Genomic DNA, 22,380 nt, shown 5'->3' with positions numbered 1-22,380 from the left:
CAAACATTTGAAAACACTGAAACCATTCAACGTCTTTCATGCAAACTCAACTTTTCATGATATTTACATGATCCTGCTGCTGTTTTTGTATTTCTGTTTGAAAGAAATAAGTAAGTAAAGTCAACAAATAATTAAAAAATGTAATGAAATTAGAATATCATATGTAAAGCAGAGGTGATTTCCAGGTGTGTTTTCACTTTGCAGAAATAACAATCACCAGACTCTTCTATTAGTCTCCAGTTAGACCAACATTAATGCTTCATGTGTTTGATTCTATGCAAACTCAGTGATCCTCCTTGTTTCTCAGCTATAAAAACTTCACATCAGACTGTCACTGGAGATCACAGCACCTCAGTTTCACCATAAATCATGTTCTCTGTAGCTCTGCTGCTGCTGCTGCAGCTGGATCCTGTGAGTCTCTCTGGATTTGTCATAGTCAGCAGTTCTTCTTTTGCAGTGTAACTTGATAATTTGTCACACAAAATGTTCTTCTTTTAACAGGTGTGAAGTGTGAACAGTTGACACAGCCAGCCTCAGTGACTGTGCAGCCAGGTCAACATCGGGCCATCACCTGTCAGGTCTCTTATTCTCTTAGCAGCTATCGCACACATTGGATCAGACAGTCTGCAGGGAAAGGACTGGAGTGGATTGGAAGCGGATGTGTTGGATGCACCACATACTACAAAGATTCACTAAAGAACAAGTTCAGTATCAATGCAGACTCTTCCAGCAGCACAGTGACTCTAAACGGACAGAATCTGCAGCGAGTCCAGAGACTCACAATAACACAAACCATCAGCAGACCTGAACAAAAACCCCTCAGTGCCTGAACACTTGTAACATGAAGCCACCAGAGGAGGAGCCCTCAGACCACTAATGAGTTCAACACCAGTTCACAATAAAGGGAAAGAGTCTCTGAACACATGTAACCATGAAAAAAGCAAAACATATATAACATGATACATAATTATAATAATATTAAATAATACAGTGGAGGCATTTACCAAAAAGTGTTCTCTCTTCCTGACTCACAATATTTATATTTCAAATGGTGAATTTGTTTCAGCATTATTTCAGTGGACAACTACACTTTAAAAGCTCTTCATCTAACAAGAAATGAAACATAAATAATCTTTCTTTATGTGACTTTTAGTTTTAGTTTGTGGCTCCACATAAATTATTTTTGTCAGTCTGGACTAACAATGAGAGGAAGGACTGAACAGGGCAAGAAATGTAACGTTTTCTCCTTTTACTCGTGAGAATACAAGAGCTTTAAAGAACACTTTCACAGCCTTTGATAGGATCTGTCTCCAGTATTGATGCAAACATTACAGGTGACCTCAGTAGATCAAAATATTAGCAAACTGTAAATAAGTTAAATAAGCTGTGGTATTAAAATAAAATAAAGTTATAAACAACTAACAACAGTGTTACTTCTTTCTTGCTCCTCTGCACTATTATTAATGATTATAAATTAAAACAGGTTGTTTGATGTCTTAGTCCTCTGCATATTGTAGATTAATGTTCACCATTTTTAAAAATGGTTCATCAGATTTTAGATGTCCTTTCTTGTAGGCAGCCATTGGTTTTTGTTCATGTTTATGAAAATCATTTTAATTATCTGAGGTGAGATCATCTCATGTTTTAGCAAAGTTAAGATTTTGTGTCATGATAATTCAGTTGCGAGTGTGTTTAAAATATGTATTTGTTGAATGATACTCTGATATCCAACAACACGAGATGGTTGCAATTCAAACTTCGAACACAAAATTCAACTTTTGAAGACAATTCTGATTAAATAGAAGTTTCAAATATTGATTGCCTAATTCAAAATTAATTTAGCTTGTGTTGTAATTATTACATTATTGTTTTGCACAACAAACAAAAGGCCAAATTCTATCCTCCATGTGAGGACGAGTCAATTCAAAACTTAGTTGACCTCCAACTTCATTGATCCAACTGCAAAGAAAATGACAAATTGTTTAATTTCCACTGCGACTTTTGTTTTGCAACGTAAAAGAGTATTGCATATTTTAAAAACTTCAATTCAGTTCTCTGCTTCCTGTGAGGAGGAGTCAATGCAAAACTTTGATGTCTTCCACCTCTACTTATCTGACTGCTGAGAGGATGACAGAGAACAGTGGACACACAGTTTAACATGATGGACTATAGGACAGGACTGCTGCTTTTAACTATCTGCTGGGCAGGTGAAGATCTTCACTGATCTTGAGTTGAAGTTGTTGTTAAAAAGTTACCAGCTTAAATCAACTGATTATTTTCTTTTTTCTGTCTTGACAGGTGTTGATGGTCAGACTCTGACAGAATCTGAACCAGCAGTTAAAAAGCCTGGAGAATCCCACAAACTGACCTGCACAACATCTGGATTCACATTCAGTAGCTACTGGATGGCCTGGATCAGACAAGCTCCTGGAAAAGGACTGGAGTGGATTGCAGCTATCAATTATGGTGGTGGTAGCAAATACTACTCTCAGTCAGTTCAAGGCCGGTTCACCATCTCCAGAGACAACAGCAGAGAGCAGCTGTATCTGCAGATGAACAGTCTGAAGACTGAGGATTCTGCTGTTTATTATTGTGCTCGGGACTCACAGTGACTGAGTTGGTTGAGCAGCTGTACAAAATCCTACAATACTCATCAACATTGGGCTGAAAAACTCCAACTATCTCATATGGTTAATCACTCATTACCTATTGGGTTTTTAAAGAAAGAATCCTAATGACAGTTCTTCAGAAAGATTTTAATTCTCTTCTTACCTAAAGCAACATTTTTTTACATGAATTTCAGTATCTGAGCAGCTCTCTACAGGCTCTGAATGTCTGTGGCTTCAAAAATCTGCAACACTGATACAACAAAAAAGTATTTTATGTAAAACTCCAAACCTCCACACAGCTGCAGAATACTTGGCAAATGATGAATTTACATATACAGTAATAAATGTTTAATTAAAATTACAGATATATATCCTTTTCCATGTGAGAGTATATATAACTTTCAATTCATTCACAGTAGACTCACCAAAGACAGATTTTGATAACTATTTATTAATGTTTTTTTGGATGATAATATTTACAGCGCTACAGAGGAATGAAATAAAGTTCTAACTAACTGAATACGACCGGGTCATATTCTGAGAAAAGTAAGTTAAAAGCAAATTAAAACATTAAGTACAATCCACTGGTCTGTCCGAGTCACTTCCCCCTTTCAGGTGATTTTATCCATTATTACACAAAATCTTATCCATGCAACACTCAGTATTAGACTAAAATCAGTTTATCTACAATAATACATGAATAAATGGTAATTCATTTAAAATAAAATCATAGCACCATTTTAAGTTCACTAAATTAACAATGTATCATAGTGCACACTATATAGGCCTATTCAGTCTGGACACTTGATAAGAAAGACTGAACTCTTCACCTCAAAGTGATGAATAGAAGTAACAAGAAATAGATAAATATTAATTCAACGACATGTAAATAAATATGACTCATAAGGAAGTGAAGTGTGTGTGTGTGTGTCAGTGAGAGGACAGAAGAGCTCACATCAGTTCAGCTTCAACATCAACCATGTTCTCTGTAGCTCTGATGCTGCTGCTGGCAGCTGGATCCTGTGAGGAGCTTTCAGTGGATTCACACTAATAAACACATTAGAAACACTGAATGAAGCCTGCACAGTCTTTGACCATCACCTGTCAGGTCTCTGGTTATTCTCTGACTGATAGCAGCTATGCAACAGGTTGGATCAGACAGCGTGAAGGAAAACCAATGGACTGGATTTTCCATCAGTGGGGAGGATGTGACTTTTATCAAAATAATGCTCTGAAGAACAAGTTCAGCTACAGCAGAGACACTTCTGCTAGAACAATGACAATAAAAGGACAGAATCTGCAGTCTGAGGACACAGCTGTGTATTACTGTGTATGTCGCCCCACAGTGATACAAACCACCAACAGACCTGCACAAATTCCCAGCAACCAGCAAGACTCAACCAGGCAGATGTTGTAAATGTAAAATTAAATGAATAATATTCAGCAGAGTATATGTGTCCAGTTACTCTCTGACAGAGAAGTTGTTGGGTATTTAAATGTTTTTGACCTGAAATATATATCAGTATAAAGGAGCATTTGAGATGCTTGACTTTTCCAGACCACAAGGATGTGATTAATTTAAATATTTTTATATCAGTGTTTTATGATTCTTATTGATTACATTAAAAAAACATTTTCCTTTCCATACAAAGAAAAAAAACTGTGTTTTTTTTTTGTAATTTTGCCAAGAAAACAAAAAAAAACACTTTCAACTTCTCTGCCAAGATTTGAGATTATTATCCCAGGGAAAGAACTGGGTTGGATTGGAAGTGCACGTGTTGGATACACCACAGACTACAAAGATTCACTAAAGAACAAGTTCAGTATCGACTTAGACTCTTCCAGCAACACAGTGACTCTAAAGAATGTGCAGTCTGAAGACACTGCTGTGTATTACTGTGCCAGAGACCCACAATAACACAAACCATCAGCAGACCTGAACAAAAACCTCTCAGTGCCTGAACACTTGTAACATGAAGCCACCAGAGGAGGAGCCCTCAGACCACTAATGATTTCAACACCAGTTCACTGTTATAATATAAGAAAGAAACAACAATTATAATAATATTAAATAATTCAGTGGAGGCATTTACCAAAAAGTGTTCTCTCTTCCTGACTTGCAGTATTTATATTTCAAGTGGTGAATTTGTTGCAGCATTATTTCAGTGGACAACTACACTTTGAAAGCTCTTCATCTAACAAGAAATGAAACATAAATAATCTTTCTTTATGTGACTTTTAGTTTTAGTTTGTGGCTCCACATAAATTACTTTTGTCAGTCTGGACTAACAATGAGAGGAAAAATTGAACAGGACAAGAAATGTAACATTTTCTCCATTTACTTGTGAGAATACAAGAGCTTTACAGAACACTTCATTAGTATAGATGCAAACATTACACGTGACCTCAGTAGATCAAAATATTAGCAAACTGTAAATAAGTTAAATATGCTGTGGTATTAAAATAAAATAAAGTTATATAAAACTAACAATAGTGTTAATATTCTCTTGCTCTGCACTATTATTAATGATTATAAATTAAAACAGGTTGTTTGATGTCTTAGTCCTCTGCATATTGTAGATTAATGTTCACCATTTTTAAAAATGGTTCATCACATTTTAGATGTCCTTTCTTGTAGGCAGCCATTGGTTTTTGTTCATGTGTATGAAAATCATTTTAGTTATCTGAGGTGAGATTCATCTCATGTTTTAGCAAAGTTAAGATTTTGTGTCATGATAATTCAGTTGTGAGTGTGTTTAAAATATGTATTTGTTGAGTGATACTCTGATATCCAACAACACGAGATGGTTGCAACTCAAACTTCAAACACAAAATTCAACTTTTGAAGACAATTCTGATTAAGTAGAAGTTTCAAATATAGATTTTCTAATTCAAAATTAATTTAGCTTGTGTTGAAATTATTACATTATTGTTTTGCACAACAAACAAAAGACCAAATTCTATCCTCCATGTGAGGACGAGTCAATTCAAAACTTGGCTGACTTCCAACTTCACTGATCCAACTGCAAAGAAAATGACAAATTGTTTACTTTCCACTGCGACTTTTGTTTTGTGCAATGTAAAAGAGTATTGCACATTTTATGCACTTCAATGCAGTTCTCTCCTTGCTGTGAGGAGGAGTTAATGCAAAGCTTGGATGTCTTCCACCTCTACTTATCTGACTGCAGAGAGGATGACAGAGAACAGTGGACACACAGTTTAACATGATGGACTATAGGACAGGACTGTTGCTTTTAACTATCTGCTGGGCAGGTGAAGATTTTCACAGATCTTAAGTTGAAGTTGTTGTTAAAAAGTTACCAACTTAAAGAAACTGATTATTCTCCTTTTTCTGTCTTGACAGGTGTTGAAGGTCAGACTCTGACAGAATCTGAACCAGCAGTTAAAAAGCCTGGAGAATCTCACAAACTGACCTGTACAACATCTGGATTCACATTCAGTAGCTACTGGATGGCCTGGATCAGACAGGCTCCTGGAAAAGGACTGGAGTGGATTGCAGCTATCAGCAGTTATGGTGGTAGTAGCAAATACTACTCTCAGTCAGTTCAAGGCCGGTTCATCATCTCCAGAGACGACAGCAGAGAGCAGCTGTATCTGCAGATGAACAGTCTGAAGACTGAAGATTCTGCTGTTTATTATTGTGCTCGAGACTCACAGTGACTGAGTTTGTTGAGCAGCTGTACAAAATCCTACAGTACACTGTAAAAAATTACTGTGAAATCCACAGTAATTTACTGTGTTTCTGCACAGTTAATTACGGTGAATATTTTTACAATATAGTATTGTATATTAGGCCTAAAAACACAGTAATCATAACGATACTGTAGAAATCACAGTGGTGAACACACTACTGTAGAAAATAACAGTAACCATTATGATACTGTAGAAAATCACAGTAACCATTATGTTACTGTAGAAAATCACAGTAATATTGATACTACTGCAGACACCATTATGTTACTCTATATGAGGTAACAAATTTCCCTTTTGTAAAGAAAATCACTAATTTGAAGATTATTTTGTAATACCTTCAAATAAAACCCTCAAATTCATGGTGCAGATTAAATAATTTAAACCTTAGTTTGAAATAATTATTCTTTTCATATGAATTCAAATACTTCAGGATGACCTTGTTTGTTCATGCTTCTGCAGGCTGTTACTTTCAGGTTTTAAACTTGTCTCAACGTTTATCAGGTCATAACCTTTTATACAGTCTATGTCATGACCACAGTCTACGGTCATGACAGGCTGTCAGTGAAGTCGTGAACTGATTGGTTGAACCAAAGAAAAACATCACATGATCTCAAATTTGAACAGCGTCACTGAGTCAGTCTGGGCGCCAAAGTAATTTACTTCACTGCAGCCGGTTTGGGATTTAACAGCTCTTTGGTTCACTACATTATCTTTTTTTTTTTTTTTAACTTAAGAGTGCTCATGTTCTTGTCTGTTTTTGCTCGGTGTAAAGTTGTCAGACGGTATCATAGATGGACTTTCTGACCTACTACAGCTTGCTAACTTCACCAGCTAACATTTAACTGCAGAGTCCTCTGAAATAAAGGACACAACAAACTCGGAACATTCAGAAATGACCACTGGAAGATAGGGGAGAACACGAAGTCGAATGTTCAACAGATATTTTTTGCAGTGTGGACAGTGCACTTCTTGCAGCGTGGTGAGGAGTAACGTTAGCCGTCAGTCCGGAGCAGCAGCAGCAGGAGTCACTGACATCAGCAGCTGATCAATAAGTGTCTTCAACATTAAAACACTCGGTCCTGACTAACACCAGACATTACACCAAGCTAGTTTTTGTACTTAAATTATTCACATCGATTTCTGGCTGCTCAGAAGTGTGCTGTGCTAACATTCTTATGTTAGCTAGTGGTCTGTTAGCTAACAGAAATCCAACCTGACTGCATTGTGTTAAACTGAAACAGCTTCATGTTACGAAACTTGTCAACACGCCTTAACGTTACAGATGTTACCTTTATAAATTCTGGGATATGTGAGAGCACTGTTATGTGTGTTTAGCCTGTATCACCCCCTGGCTAGCTCAACACTGTAAAAACTGTGTTTTCACAGTGAAAACATCACCGTTTTTTTCATCCTTGTAACTTAATAGTTAACTATTCTAACGTTAGGTCTGATAAAGATGGCAAAATGCTCTGATAGTCTATCATCTACTACCAAACTGTGTGAAATTACTGTGTTCCAAGATGTATATGTATATGTATTTCTGTATGTTTGTGTGTGTGTGTGTATATATATGTGTGTGTGCGCGCGCGCCTGCATGTATAGGACTATTAATTAAATCCATTGATAAAGCCAAGTTAGTCAGCTCTTGTTGCAGTTGTGCTTGTCATACTATGTGCCTGTTTTTAGATATTTTATATTTATATTTTATATTTATTTTGGCTTAACCAAAAGCATCTCAGCAGTCATCTGTTTAGATCTGTTCTCATGTACTAACTCAGAAACGATATTGTCTCTGTTGTGTAAGTTTAGTTTTCACAGAGAAAACAGTACTTTAAGGTAATACAATTGTTGTTAATTCAGTGTTTTATTATTACTCATCAGGAGAACCTGAACCTGAGATCCTGTGTACGACTAAATGGATGCTGCTGATGGAGACCTGACTTCACCACCACCCTGGCTGTCCTCTTCACATCTTGCTATAGTTCACAGTTGAATATCAGGAGGAAACAATGACATTGCTGGAGTCTGTTCAAAAGATATTGCTCATCAACATTTTTACAACACATCCTATTTCTTTTACATTCATTTTACTTGCATTTTCCCTGTGGTTGTTAAGATTACTGTTAAGATTAAGATGAAATAAAGAAAATACAAACTACTACAAATAATAATTCAGATGTTTTCTTAAAAAGAACCTGTAAACCTTCTGTAAATGAAGACAACATAATGTCTATAAATCATGTGGAATCATAATATGAAGGAGGGAAAAAACAGTTGTAGATTTCTCTACAAAATCACTAGAGGTCAGTGTCAAGTTTCTCTCTCCTCTTTTACAATAAGGAAACACTCAGATCTGCTTTTCTCATTAATCTTAACTGACTGACACTTGTATCCTACACTGAACTAAAGCCTGATTCTCCTGCTTGTCATGTACATGGTGTCAAAATGTGCTTGAAACAAAAGTCATTTCTGAATTTGAATGAGCTTATTTTGAATCATATATTTTGACTTAATATATTTACCATCAGCAGTGACTGCAGCTCAGTCTGTCAGTGTCAATTCATCATCTCAACAGACAGGAAGTAAATCTCAAGATGAACAACAGAAAGCCTAAAGGAGCTGTTGTGTATTTTTATTAAAGCTGGATGAACAAAACCTATGTCCTCCTTCTCTCATCCTCACTGATAGACTCTGCACAGTCTCACATTATTAATGTCCTCAGGTCAACTAATTCACAATTACACAACACAGTCATCTGAGTACCACTGATGTATGACTGAGCTTTAAAAGTAAGATTTCATTACAAAAAATATAATGTTAATATAAATGAAAAATCTGACTCTTCCATCACATACTGTAGCTTCATTGAAACCATTGCTGAGAGAAGACAGCAGTAATCTATAAAGTCCAAGTTTCTCTGTGTGTCTGTGTCTTCAAACATTTGAAAACACTGAAACTATTCAATGTCTTTTATGCAAACTCAACTTTTCATGATATTTACATGATCCTGCTGCTGTTGTTGTATTTCTGTTTGAAAGAAATAAGTAAGTAAAGTCAACAAATAATTAAAAAATGTAATGAAATTAGAATATCATATGTAAAGCAGATGTGATTTCCAAGTGTGTTTTCAGTTTGCAGATATACAGTAATAACAGTCATCAGACTCTTCTATTAGTCTCCAGTTAGACCAACATTAATGCTTCATGTGTTTGATTCTATGCAAACTCATATATATATATATATATATATATATATATATATATATATATATATATATGTATGTGTGTGTGTGTGTGTGTGTGTGTGTGTACATATATTTTTCTCAAAGTTGAGATTTTGTGTTTTAATGTACTGTATGTGGTGATTATTCAGTTGTGTGCTGTGTTTTTGGTTGTAGTTTGTTTGCTTTGAGAATTTCTTGTGAATAATTAATATGTATAATATTGTTATTATTGTAATAAGAACAAAATCCAAGTTCATACAACTAAAATTAAGAGCATAAAACGTATCTTCTGAAGACATTTCAATCTCATTTGAATTCAAATTACATTAATCGAATTAATTTGGCTCGAGTGACGACTCTAAAGATACATTATAATTGTATCAGTTCATCAAACTCAGGCAACTATGATTCAATCCGGGTCACTCCTTCCTGTGAGGAGGAGTCAATGCAAAACATTAATGTCCTCCATCTATACATATCTGTCTGCAGAGAAGATGACAGAGAACAGTGGACACACAGTTGAACATGATGGGGTGTATGACAGGACTGCTGCTTTTAATGATCCTCAGGGCAGGTGATAAAAATCACAGATCTTGTGTTTAAACTGTCTTTAAAAACCTGCCAACACAGAAACAGATTATTTTCCTTTTTCTGTCTTGACAGGTGTTGATGGTCAGACTCTGACAGAATCTGAACCAGCAGTTAAAAAGCCTGGAGAATCCCACAAACTGACCTGTACAACATCTGGATTCACATTCAGCAGCTACTACATGGCCTGGGTCAGACAGGCTCCTGGAAAAGGACTGGAGTGGATTGCTTATATCAGTAGTGGTGGTGGTAGTAGCAAACACTACTCTCAGTCAGTTCAAGGCCGGTTCACCATCTCCAGAGACGACAGCAGACAGCAGCTGTATCTGCAGATGAACAGTCTGAAGGCTGAAGATTCTGCTGTTTATTATTGTGCTCGAGACTCACAGTGACTGGAGTTGGTTGAGCAGCTGTACAAAATCCTGCAGTACTCATCCTTACTGGCCTGATAGACTCAACCTTTCTCACTTGTTTTGTGTATTCAGCTGTATGGAAACTAAACTTTGTGGTCATACAATATGCAAAGACTAAAGAAAGGACCACATACATGTTCACATTTGTATAAACACACACACAAACACACATTTGTATAGCTGTCTTAGTGAGGAAATAAATGCCTATTCCCAACCTTTACCCTAAACTGAACCTAAACCCATTTCAGTCTTAACCCTCAAACAGCCCTTTGAGGGTCAGAAAGTGACAACAAGCTAAAATGTCCTCACTTCCCAGGTCTAAAACTCAAATTGGTCCTCACAAAAACAATCATGCAAGTACATGCTTCCACACACACACACACACACACCATACACAACAAAAATACTAACTACACTGTAAACATGAGAAAGCTGACAGTGTTGGTGGTTGCTCGGTTTGGTTCCATGGAGTCCAGTGATCATTATATTGCAATGCTAATGAATGTTATTCATTATCCATGATGGAAATGTCCATAAAGCAGCCCTCTAAGTTAATATTAACATAGTAACTACAATCATGATCCACCACTATCATGTCATTAGTGCTTATACTAGAATTTACACAGTTTGCACAACTTGATCTCATATTACATTTAAAATAAAAGCAGAAAAAACATTATTTGAGAAAGCTGACAGTAGTTTCATTAAATGCAGAGATATTGTGTTACAATTGAGTGTATAATGAAATTGCCATTTCTAATGAAATATTGAACAATAAATATCAAGTATATTGTTGGGTTTGAAATGAATATTAGTCTGTAACCACAATGTTTACAAGCACGTTTGTGACAATAAATAACACTGAAAAGAACTCCGTATGGATTACAGTGAAAAAAGATGCAGATTAAAAGTTTCATCAAGGCTCATACAACATACTCTTTGAGTAGTCTCCAGTTAGACCAACATTAATGCTTCATGTGTTTGATTCTATGCAAACTCAGTGATCCTCCTTGTTTCTCAGCTATAAAAACTTCACATCAGACTGTCAGTGGAGATCACAGCACATCAGTTTCACCATAAACCATGTTCTCTGTAGCTCTGCTGCTGCTGTTGGCAGCTGGATCCTGTGAGTCTCTCTGGATTTGTCATAGTCAGCAGTTCTTCGTTTGTTTTGATATTTTGTCACAACATATTGTCTTCTTTTAACAGGTGTGAAGTGTGAACAGTTGACACAGCCAGCCTCAGTGACTGTGCAGCCAGGTCAACGTCTGACCATCACCTGTCAGGTCTCTTATTCTGTTAGTGGCTATTGGACAGCTTGGATCAGACAGCCTGCAGGGAAAGGACTGGAGTGGATTGGAAGTAGAATTGGATCCACTACAGCCTACAAAGATTCACTAAAGAACAAGTTCAGTATCGACTTAGACTCTTCCAGCAACACAGTGACTCTAAATGGACAGAATGTGCAGCCTGAAGACACTGCTGTGTATTACTGTGCCAGAGACCCACAATTACACAAACCATCAGCAGACCTGAACAAAAACCCCTCAGTGCCTGAACACTTGTAACATGAAGCCACCAGAGGAGGAGCCCTCAGACCACTAATGATTTCAACACCAGTTCACTGTTACAGTAACAGGAAACAGTATTTGATCATATTTAACCATAAAAAGTAAAATAAATATAACATGATACATAATTATAATAATATTAAATAATACAGTGGAGGCATTTATCAAAAAGTGTTCTCTCTTCCTGACTCACAATATTTATATTTCAAGTGGTGAATTTGTTGCAGCATTATTTCAACTGACAACTACACTTTGAAAGCTCTTCATCTAAGAAGAAATGAAACATAAATAATCTTTCTTTATGTGACTTCTAATTTTATTTTTTTGGCTCCACATAAATTACTTTTGTCAGTCTAGACTAACAATGAGAGGAAGGACTGAACAGGACTAGAAATGTAACATTTTCTCGTGAGAATACAAGAGCTTTACAGAACACTTTCACAGTCTTTGGTACGATCTGTCTCCAGTATAGATGCAAACATTACAGGTGACCTCAGTAGATCAAAATATTAGCAAACTGTAAATAAGTTAAATATGCTGTGGTATTAAAATAAAATAATGTCATTAATAACTGACAACTATCATTTGCTTGGTCTGAATGATTATAAATTGAAACACGTTTTATGTCTTAGTCCTCTGTATATTGTAGATTAATGTTGACCTTTTTTATTTTACATATTTACCTGTTTCTTTTTACATATTTTTCACATATTCTCATCAGTTTTCTTCACTTATATTCCTACTGGGGTTTTCTTTCCCCCTGACATCCTGAATGTTATGAGCACTTTGTCAGAAAAACAAAAAAAGCAACATTTGTTCAAGAGTTACTTTTTCTATTAACACTTAATGATAATAAGTATGAACTTTATATTGAAATTATTATTGCAAATTTTCAGTATTTTAATCCCGTTCTCTCTTTGCTGTGAGGAGGAGTCAATGCAAAACCTTGATGTCTTCCACCTCTACTTATCTGACTGCAGAGAGGATGACAGAGAACAGTGGACACACAGTTGAACATGATGGACTATAGGACGGGACTGCTGCTTTTAACTATCTGCTGGGCAGGTGAAGATCTTCACAGATCTTGAGTTGAAGTTGTTGTTAAAAAGTTACCAGCTTAAATCAACTGATTATTTTCCTTTTTCATCTTGACAGGTGTTGATGGTCAGACTCTGACAGAATCTGAACCAGCAGTTAAAAAGCCTGGAGAATCCCACAAACTGACCTGTACAACATCTGGATTGTCATTCAGCAGCTATGCTATGGTCTGGGTCAGACAGGCTCCTGGAAAAGGACTGGAGTGGATTGCACTTATCAGCAATGGTGGTGGTAGCTACATCTACTACTCTCAGTCAGTTCAAGGTCGGTTCACCATCTCCAGAGACAACAGCAGAGAGCAGCTGTATCTGCAGATGAACAGTCTGAAGACTGAAGATTCTGCTGTTTATTATTGTGCTCGAGACTCACAGTGACTGAGTTGGTTGAGCAGCTGTACAAAATCCTACAATACTCATCAGACCCCCTTGTACTCACATGAATCATGTATTTTGTCAGCTCAGGTGGTTCAAGAAAATGATGTAATTCCTTCAGACCCAAACATCTTTTTTGGAACCAGTGATACTATAATTTGGTTTTTAAAGTATATTTCCTGAGAGAGAGCATAATTTTTAATGATAACTCTTAATAAAGATTTGATTTCTCTTCTCATGTAAGAAAAAACTTTTTTTGTTGTTGTTTTTACATGAATTTCAGTATGTGAGCAGCTCTCTAGAGGCTCAAATATCTGCAACACTGAAACCATTAAAATGCCAAAGTTGATATTTGCCAATTTGCAATTTTCACTATATAAAAGTGACAATGGAGCAACATCGTAAAAAAACTCATCATGTCAAACCAAGTCAAAAAATTTACTTTCAGTATTTCCAGAAAAATGTCAGTTTAACACCATTAAACACTCAGAATACACAGTCTCTCTTTATTAACTCAAACATGTTCTTTTGTAGCTTTGTGTTTCCTCCCACATGCAGCTCTGATCTCTAAAGCTCCTCTTAGACATGCACCTCTTTACATTAATCTTGTTGATTTTTTACTGTGTCAGTCACATGTCCGAATAAGCAGCAGGGTCAATTTTATGTAAATCTGAGTGCCTGTCAATCCATGTCTGAAAAGAGTTTAAATTGTCAGTTGCTGTAAATGTGTTTGTCTGTGTTGTGAAGAATAAAAAACAAAAACTGTAAGAAAAAATTCTAAATAATAATAGTTTTTCCATAAACTTGCATCATAATATATGTGTTCCTATTAAAAGTGTCAGAATTTCTGCAGGATCCTTCTTTTATAGCCTGTCAGTGTCCTTCTTTATGCAAAGTGAACGTCCTCACAGTCTGCTATAAACACTTGATATCATGCTGTCAGTTGCAGCAGAAGAAGAGAAGCTCCCATCAGATCACCTTCAATACCAACCATGTTCTCTGTAGCTCTGCTGCTGCTGCTGCTGCTGGATCCTGTGAGTCTCACTGAGGCAGAGACACTGACAGTATGATCACAGCACACTGACTGTTCACTGTTGTTACACTGATTCAATACTCAACATGTTTTCCTCCACAGGTGTGAAGTGTGAACAGTTGACACAGCCAGCCTCAGTGACTGTGCAGCCAGATCAACGTCTGACCATCACCTGTCAGGAGCAGTTATGCTACAGCTTGGATCAGACAGCCTGCAGAGAAAGAACTGGAGTGGATTGGAAGTGCACGTGTTGGATACACCACAGACTACAAAGATTCACTAAAGAATAAGTTCAGTATCGACTTAGACTCTTCCAGCAACAGAGTGACTCTAAACGGACAAAATGTGCAGCCTGAAGACACTGCTGTGTATTACTGTGCCGGAGCGCAGACCTGAACAAAAACCCCTCAGTGCCTGAACACTTGTAACATGAAGCCACCAGAGGAGGAGCCCTCAGACCACTAATCATTTCAAAACCAGTTCACTGTTACAGTGAAGAGAGAAACAGCCTTTAGATTTTTCTAAATGTTTGTCTTAATTTAATTTGGCAGCAACTGTTTCCATCTATGTAAAGACTTTGACATTACAATCACTGATACATGACACTCAGTCAAACTCAGTGAATGACAGTATTATACATTATTAAACATTAAATTGTTCAATTAATTAAATAAATTCAGTTGCCAACTTGTCTTCAAAAGCTAGTCATCTGACAAGAAATCAGTCTAAAGAAATGCAGCTTCTCTCCCAAAATGCCATTATTTGAAAATGAACAACATTCAATCTGAATCATAAACCACCAACCTGATGTTAATGTTATAGTAATTAGTCAAACTACAGAAAATTTTGCTTTCATCATCAGTCTAAGTGTGTTTGTCAGCAATTCAAATTCTTCTTTTGACTTATTTTAATAAGGTGTGTACAGTATTGATCTCATCCAGCCAGACTCAATGGTTGTGCAGCCTGGACAGTCTTTGACCATCACCTGTCAGGTCTCTGGTTATTCTCTGACTGATAGCAGCTATGCAACAGGTTGGATCAGACAGCGTGAAGGAAAACCAATGGATTGGATTTTGAATAGGGGGGGAGGAGGCAGAATTGATCCAAATAATGTTCTGAAGAACAAGTTCTTCACCACACAAACCTTTCTACTAGAAAAGTGACATTAACTGAATCTGCAGCCTGATGACACAACTGTTTATTTCTGTGCACATGTAAACTCTACAGTGATACAAACCACCAGCAGGCCAGAACAAATACCCTAATTTCCCTCATATCATTGATACATGAGTTCAACTTAACATGTACCATACAGACAGTCTTTCTGACTATTTTTGGGTCTCTGGATTTGATATTGTATTCCGCATGGAAGGACAAGTCATAACTTCAACTATAACAGACTTCCAGTAAATGAGCCACTCCCTCCCCATGATACTCTGATGCAAATCTTCAGTGTGTGCAGTGTACATCTGTCCTGCTGACTGGTCTTGTTGTTCTTGTGGAGCATCAGAGGTCACATCTCCAGCCTCAGGATGATGAACACACTCACTCTTCTGCTGGTTGCTCTCTCTCTGTCCTGTGAGTTCTCCTGCTTCTTGTTGTTTTATCTTTTATCAGACAGCATCAACTGATGGTCAGTCAGTGATACCAGAAAACTTCCCAGATGACTGTTTGTCTCATTTTATTCTGTGGTTCATCACTCCTTTCATCTCATCAGGTTGTACAGGTCAGAGTATGGAGTCCATTCCTTCCAGTTCAGTGGTGAAAAAGCCTGGAGAGACTCTCAGTCTCTCCTGCAGGGGATCTAGCTTCACATTTAGCTGCTGCAGTATGCACTGGATCAGACAACCTTCAGGAAAAGCACTGGGATGGATGGGGCGCATTTATAGCGATGCAAGTGGAACTGATTATTCCAGCAGTGTGCAAGGACGAATAGAAATCACCAGAGATAACAGCAACAACATGGTGTATCTGAGACTGTCCAACTTAAAGCCAGAGGACTCTGCTGTGTATTACTGTGCCAAATACACACTGGTTAAAGTAAGCAGATAGGCTTTACAAAAACTCCACAGATGATGTTTTTACAAAGACCCACAGGTGGTAGTAGAAGATATGGAATAAAACTAACTAAGGAGAATAATGACAACACCTCTAAACATGTAAACACAAGCACACATGAATGCACACTGTGAAAGCAACAGCTGATGTTGGTGTTTGTGACTTCCTGTTTTTTAGGGTTATATGTACCTTTTTATAAAAGTAATGGTTAATAATGGTCCCATAAATTGTTTTGTACAGTAGGTCTGAAATTACAAATATACTGTAAATTGACATTTATGAATAATATATAAATGGCCCACAAATACTGCTGATCAGAATATATGAATGAATCTAAATTGGGTAAGAATTCATGTTAAAGTGGAATAATCTGAGATCATCTTCATCATAAATGTTAAAATTATTATTAAAATATAGAAATATGTTCTAAATGTCCCAGTTTTTGATTTTTTATCTAGAGATATGTGTGATGTGGTGTGTTTCTCTTTGAGGAGGAGGAGTCAATGCAAATCTCTGATCTTTTTCATCTCTACATATGTGTTGCAGAATGAATGACAGAGACTAAATCACTGACATACACGCTGCAGACTGGACAGAGACAATGTGCTTTTACAATGATCAGACCTGATTATTTGGTTGTTTTTCTCATCCTGTCAATTAACTGGACAGGTAAGAACCATTGTTGTTTTTCTGACGACCTGGTATAAAGATGTTATGGCTGCATGACAGTAGCTAATAAACAGTTTAACTTTCTGTAGGTGCTGAGGGTCAAACACTGATTGAGTCTGAATCAGTGGTTAAAAGATCTGGAGAATCTCACAGACTGACCTGCACATATTCAGGGTTCAGTAGCCATTACTGGAATGTTTGGATCAAAAAGGCTGCTGGAAAAGGACTGGAGTGGGTTGCTACTATCAGTGAGACCAGTAGCTACATCTACTACTCTGAGTCAGTTAAAGGCCGGTTCACCATCTCCAGAGACAACAACAGAGAGCAGGTGTATCTGCAGATGAACAGTCTGAAGACTGAAGATTCTGCTGATTATTATTAGAGCGACAGTACTCATCCTTACTGGGCTGATAGACCCTAACTATCTCACTTGTTTTGTGTGTTCAGTTGTATGGAAATAATAAAGTAGAGTAATACAGTACAGTATGCAAAGAGTAAATGCTCGACCATACAGTCACATGCAAAAACACGCACATACACATTAACAAACAGTAAAAACCGAAAAGAAGTAATTCAAGACTTAAAACATCTATTTTTCTCCTCTGTGTATCACTGACAACAGTTCTAAGTTCAGTTCAGTTCAGTTTTAATCCATCTTAACAGATGTATCATTGTAATAATAATGCTTTACTTTACACTACTACAAATAACACTAATGCAGAACTATACTTATTTATCTATTTTGAAACCATAGCATAACTAGAGCCAAGGACTAACTAGTGTTTATTTTAACTCTTTAAGCAGAGAAAGGGTGCATACACTTTTATATTGTTTAATTTGTTGCCAGAAATTTGTGGCTTTTTCCCTTGAAAGTCAGATAATAACTGAACCTGTACAATGGGCTACAAATTTGGAGAATCCAGTGTACATTACTCAACTACCTGACAGAGATAAGATCCTGATTAAGGACAGGAAAAGGTTTGAAGAAATGATATGATATTATTTCAGAAATGATGGTTAAACAATCTGATAAAACATCTTCATTATCTCAGACATGCGCTTGTGTATCTCTGATGTTCTCTGTAGCTGAAGAAGAATGGAAAAATTAAATTGTCTGTTTATTTGAGTTTAAATGCATTTGTCTGACTTGTGTTAGAAGTTTTGTGAAGAATGAAAGAACATTAACTTTAAGTTACTGTTTTAAATAATACATTTGTATGTGTCAAAATAAATGCTAATAACACAATTCCAAGTTGACTATGTGTGACACAACAGTCCATCCTTCTTTTATAGCCTGTCAGTGTCCTTCTTTATGCAAAGTGAACTTCCTCACAGTCTGCTATAAACACTTGATATCATGCTGTCAGTTGCAGCAGAAGAAGAGAAGCTTCCATCAGATCACCTTCAATACCAACCATGTTCTCTGTAGCTCTGCTGCTGCTGCTGGCAGCTGGATCCTGTGAGTCTGGATTCTGGATTTGTCATAGTCAGCAGTTCTTCTCTATTTTGATATTTTGTCACAAAACATTTTCTTCTTTTAACAGGTGTGAAGTGTCAACAGTTGACACAGCCAGCCTCAGTGACTGTGCAGCCAGGTGAACGTCTGACCATCACCTGTCAGGTCTCTTATTCTCTTAGCAGCTATTGGACAGCTTGGATCAGACAGCCTGCAGGGAAAGGACTGGAGTGGATTGGAAGTAGATATACTGGAGGCTCTGCCTACAAAGATTCACTAAAGAACAAGTTCAGTATCGACTTAGACTCTTCCAGCAACACAGTGACTCTAAACGGACAGAATGTGCAGCCTGAAGACACTGCTGTGTATTACTGTGCCAGAGACCCACAATAACACAAACCATCAGCAGACCTGAACAAAAACCCCTCAGTGCCTGAACACTTGTAACATGAAGCCACCAGAGGAGGAGCCCTCAGACCACTAATGATTTTAACACCAGTTCACTGTTACAATACAAGAAAGAAACAACAATTATAATAATATTAAATAATACAACGGAGGCATTTATCAAAAAGTGTTCTCTCTTCCTTATAGTTCAAGTGGTGAATTTGTTGCAGCATTATTTCAGTTGACAGCTACACTTTAAAAGCTCTTCATCAAACATGAAATGAAACATAAATAATCTTTCTTTATGACACTTTTAATTTTAGTTTGTGGCTCCACATAAATTACTTTTGTCAGTCTGGACTAACAATTAGAGGAAGGACTGAACAGGACAAGAAATGTAGCATTTTCTCCTTTTATTTGTGAGAATACAAGAGCTTTACTAAACACTTTCACAGTCTTTGGTACGATCTGTCTCCAGTATAGATGCAAACATTACAGGTGACCTCAGTAGATCAAAATATTAGCAAAGTGTAAATAAGTTAAATAGGCTGTGGTATTAAAATAAAATACATTTATAAACAACTAACAACAGTGTTACTTCTTTCTTGCTCCTCTGCACTATTATTAATGATTATAAATTAAAACAGGTGATTTGATGTTTTCGTCCTCTGCATATTGTAGATTAATGTTCACCATTTTTAAACATGGTTCATCAGATTTTAGATGTCCTTTCTTGTAGGCAGCCATTGGTTTTTGTTCGTGTGTATGAAAATCATTTTAATTATCTGAGGTGAGATTCATCTCATGTTTTAGCAAAGTTAAGATTTTGTGTCATGATAATTCAGTTGCAAGTGTGTTAAAAATATGTATTTGTTGAGTGATACTCTGATATCCAACAACACGAGATGGTTGCAACTCAAACTTCAAACACAAAATTCAACTTGTGAAGACAATTCTGATTAAATAGAAGTTTCAAATATAGATTGCCTAATTCAAAACTAATTTAGCTTGTGTTGAGATTATTACATTTTGTTTTGCACAGCAAACAAAAGACCAAATTCTATCCTCCATGTGAGGACGAGTCAATTCAAAACTTGGCTGACTTCCAACTTCACTGATCCAACTGCAAAGAAAATGACAAATTGTTTACTTTCCACTGCGACTTTTGTTTTACACAAAGTAAAAGAGTTTATATTTTTGATTGGATATTTTATTATCATTGACTAAAGAAGATAGAGATAAATGATATCCATGTACTGAGGGGTTACATATTTTTGAGGTATTTTCATCAGTTTTCTTCACTTTTATGCCTACTGGGGTTTTTGTCTGAAGTTCTGAATATGAATTATGAAAAGTTTGTGAGAGAGATAAAAGATAAGAGAAATAAAACAAAGTATAACACTATGAAAAACATTTTTTCAGGAGTTACTTTTTTGTATTAAAACTTCATTATCATGTTGAATGTTGAAAGTTCAGTGCAGTTCTCTCTTTGCTGTGAGGAGGAGTCAATGCAAAACCTTGATGTCTTCCACCTCTACTTATCTGACTGCAGAGAGGATGACAGAGAACAGTGGACACACAGTTTAACATGATGGACTATAGGACAGTACTGCTGCTTTTAACTATCTGCTGGGCAGGTGAAGATTTTCACAGATCTTGAGTTGAAGTTGTTGTTAAAAAGTTACCAGCTTAAAGAAACTGATTATTTTCCTTTTTCTGTCTTGACAGGTGTTGATGGTCAGACTCTGACAGAATCTGAACCAGCAGTTAAAAAGCCTGGAGAATCCCACAAACTGACCTGTACAACATCTGGATTGTCATTCAGTAGCAAGTGGATGGCTTGGATCAGACAGGCTCCTGGAAAAGGACTGGAGTGGATTGCTGAAATTAGTAGTGGTGGTGGTAGTAGCACATACTACTCTCAGTCAGTTCAAGGCCGGTTCACTATCTCCAGAGACAACAGCAGAGAGCAGCTGTATCTGCAGATGAACAGTCTGAAGACTGAAGATTCTGCTGTTTATTATTGTGCTCGAGACTCACAGTGACTGAGTTGATTCAGCAGCTGTACAAAATCCTACAGTACTCATCAGACCCCCTTGTACTCATGTGAATTATGTCCTCAGTTCAGTTAGTTCAGGAAAATGATGTAATTCCTTAACACTAAAACACCTTCTTGGAACCAACAATATGCTAATTGTGTTTTTAAACAAAGAATCCTAACAACAGTTCTTCAGAAAGATTTTTAATTCTCTTCTTACCTAAAGCAACATTTTTAATTTTTTTTTTTTAAGTTGAATTTCAGTATCTGAGCAGCTCTCTAGAGGCTCTGAATGTCTGTGGCTTCAAACATGTGCAATACTGATACAAGACAGTATTTTATGTAAAACTACAACCCTCCTCACAGCTGCAGAAAACTCATGTTACATGACTTTGTTGTCACTTCACTTTCTGTTGGCAAATGATGAATTTACATATACAGTAATACATGTTTTATTAAAAGTACACATACATATTCTTTTTTAAGATGTCAGACTATTCATAACTTTCAATGAATTCTATTTATTCATGTTTTTGTGGATGATAATAAGTTTTCATCCATTATTAGACAAATTCAACTACTGAAAAATCTCATCCTTGAACAATATAATATTAGAATACAATCAGTTTATCTACAATAATACATGAATAAATTGTAGATTATTTAATTTCATTTTAAATAAAATCATAGCACCATTATAAATTCACTAAATTAACCATATGTCATGTTTAAGTACATATTCAGTTTGGGAACTTGAGGAGAAAGACTGAACCTTTCACCTCAAACTGATAAATATAAGTAACAATAAGCAATATACAATTGTTTATTCAACAATATGCAAATACATGTGATTCATAAGGAAGTGAAGTGCGTGTGTGTGCGTCAGTGAGAGGACAGAAGAGCTCACATCAGTTCAGCTTCAACATCAACCATGTTCTCTGCAGCTCTGATGCTGCTGCTGGCAGCTGGATCCTGTGAGGAGCTTTCAGTGGATTCACACTAATAAACACATTAGAAACACTGAAGGTGTGTACAGTATTGATCTCATCCAGCCAGATTCAATGGTTGTGCAGCCTGGACAGTCTTTGACCATCACCTGTCAGGTCTCTGGTTATTCTCTGACTGATAACAGCTATGCAACAGGTTGGATCA

The 22,380-nt window shown here is 36.5% G+C and overlaps 1 protein-coding gene and 1 pseudogene across 1 annotated transcript; both read left to right on the top strand.

Annotated features, from left to right (window-relative positions):
• Positions 1–22,380, top strand: part of LOC137168334 (uncharacterized) — a 55,643-nt pseudogene that overhangs the window by 22,326 nt on the left and 10,937 nt on the right.
• LOC137168224 (uncharacterized) lies at positions 5,817–16,672 on the top strand. Its single transcript, XM_067570751.1, has 8 exons — positions 5,817–5,882; positions 10,210–10,522; positions 11,569–11,591; positions 11,757–12,041; positions 13,274–13,480; positions 14,723–14,794; positions 16,109–16,198; positions 16,338–16,672. The coding sequence occupies exons 1-8, from the start codon at positions 5,834–5,836 to the stop codon at positions 16,670–16,672; spliced, it is 1,374 nt and encodes a 457-aa protein (XP_067426852.1). The 5' UTR covers positions 5,817–5,833.

Source organism: Thunnus thynnus, chromosome 17, assembly GCF_963924715.1.
Source record: "Thunnus thynnus chromosome 17, fThuThy2.1, whole genome shotgun sequence".
NCBI classification, from domain to species: Eukaryota; Metazoa; Chordata; class Actinopteri; order Scombriformes; family Scombridae; genus Thunnus; species Thunnus thynnus.
This window is presented reverse-complemented; position numbering and strand designations above follow the sequence as displayed.

Excerpts from the sequence above, each read along its gene's own strand:
- LOC137168224 (XM_067570751.1), top strand. The coding sequence starts at position 5,834 with ATGATGGACTATAGGACAGGACTGTTGCTTTTAACTATCTGCTGGGCA. Across the intron at positions 10,523-11,568 it reads TATTGTGCTCGAGACTCACA|CTATAAAAACTTCACATCAG; the intron begins GTGACTGGAGTT and ends CTTGTTTCTCAG. Across the intron at positions 16,199-16,337 it reads GGTTGCTCTCTCTCTGTCCT|GTTGTACAGGTCAGAGTATG; the intron begins GTGAGTTCTCCT and ends TCATCTCATCAG.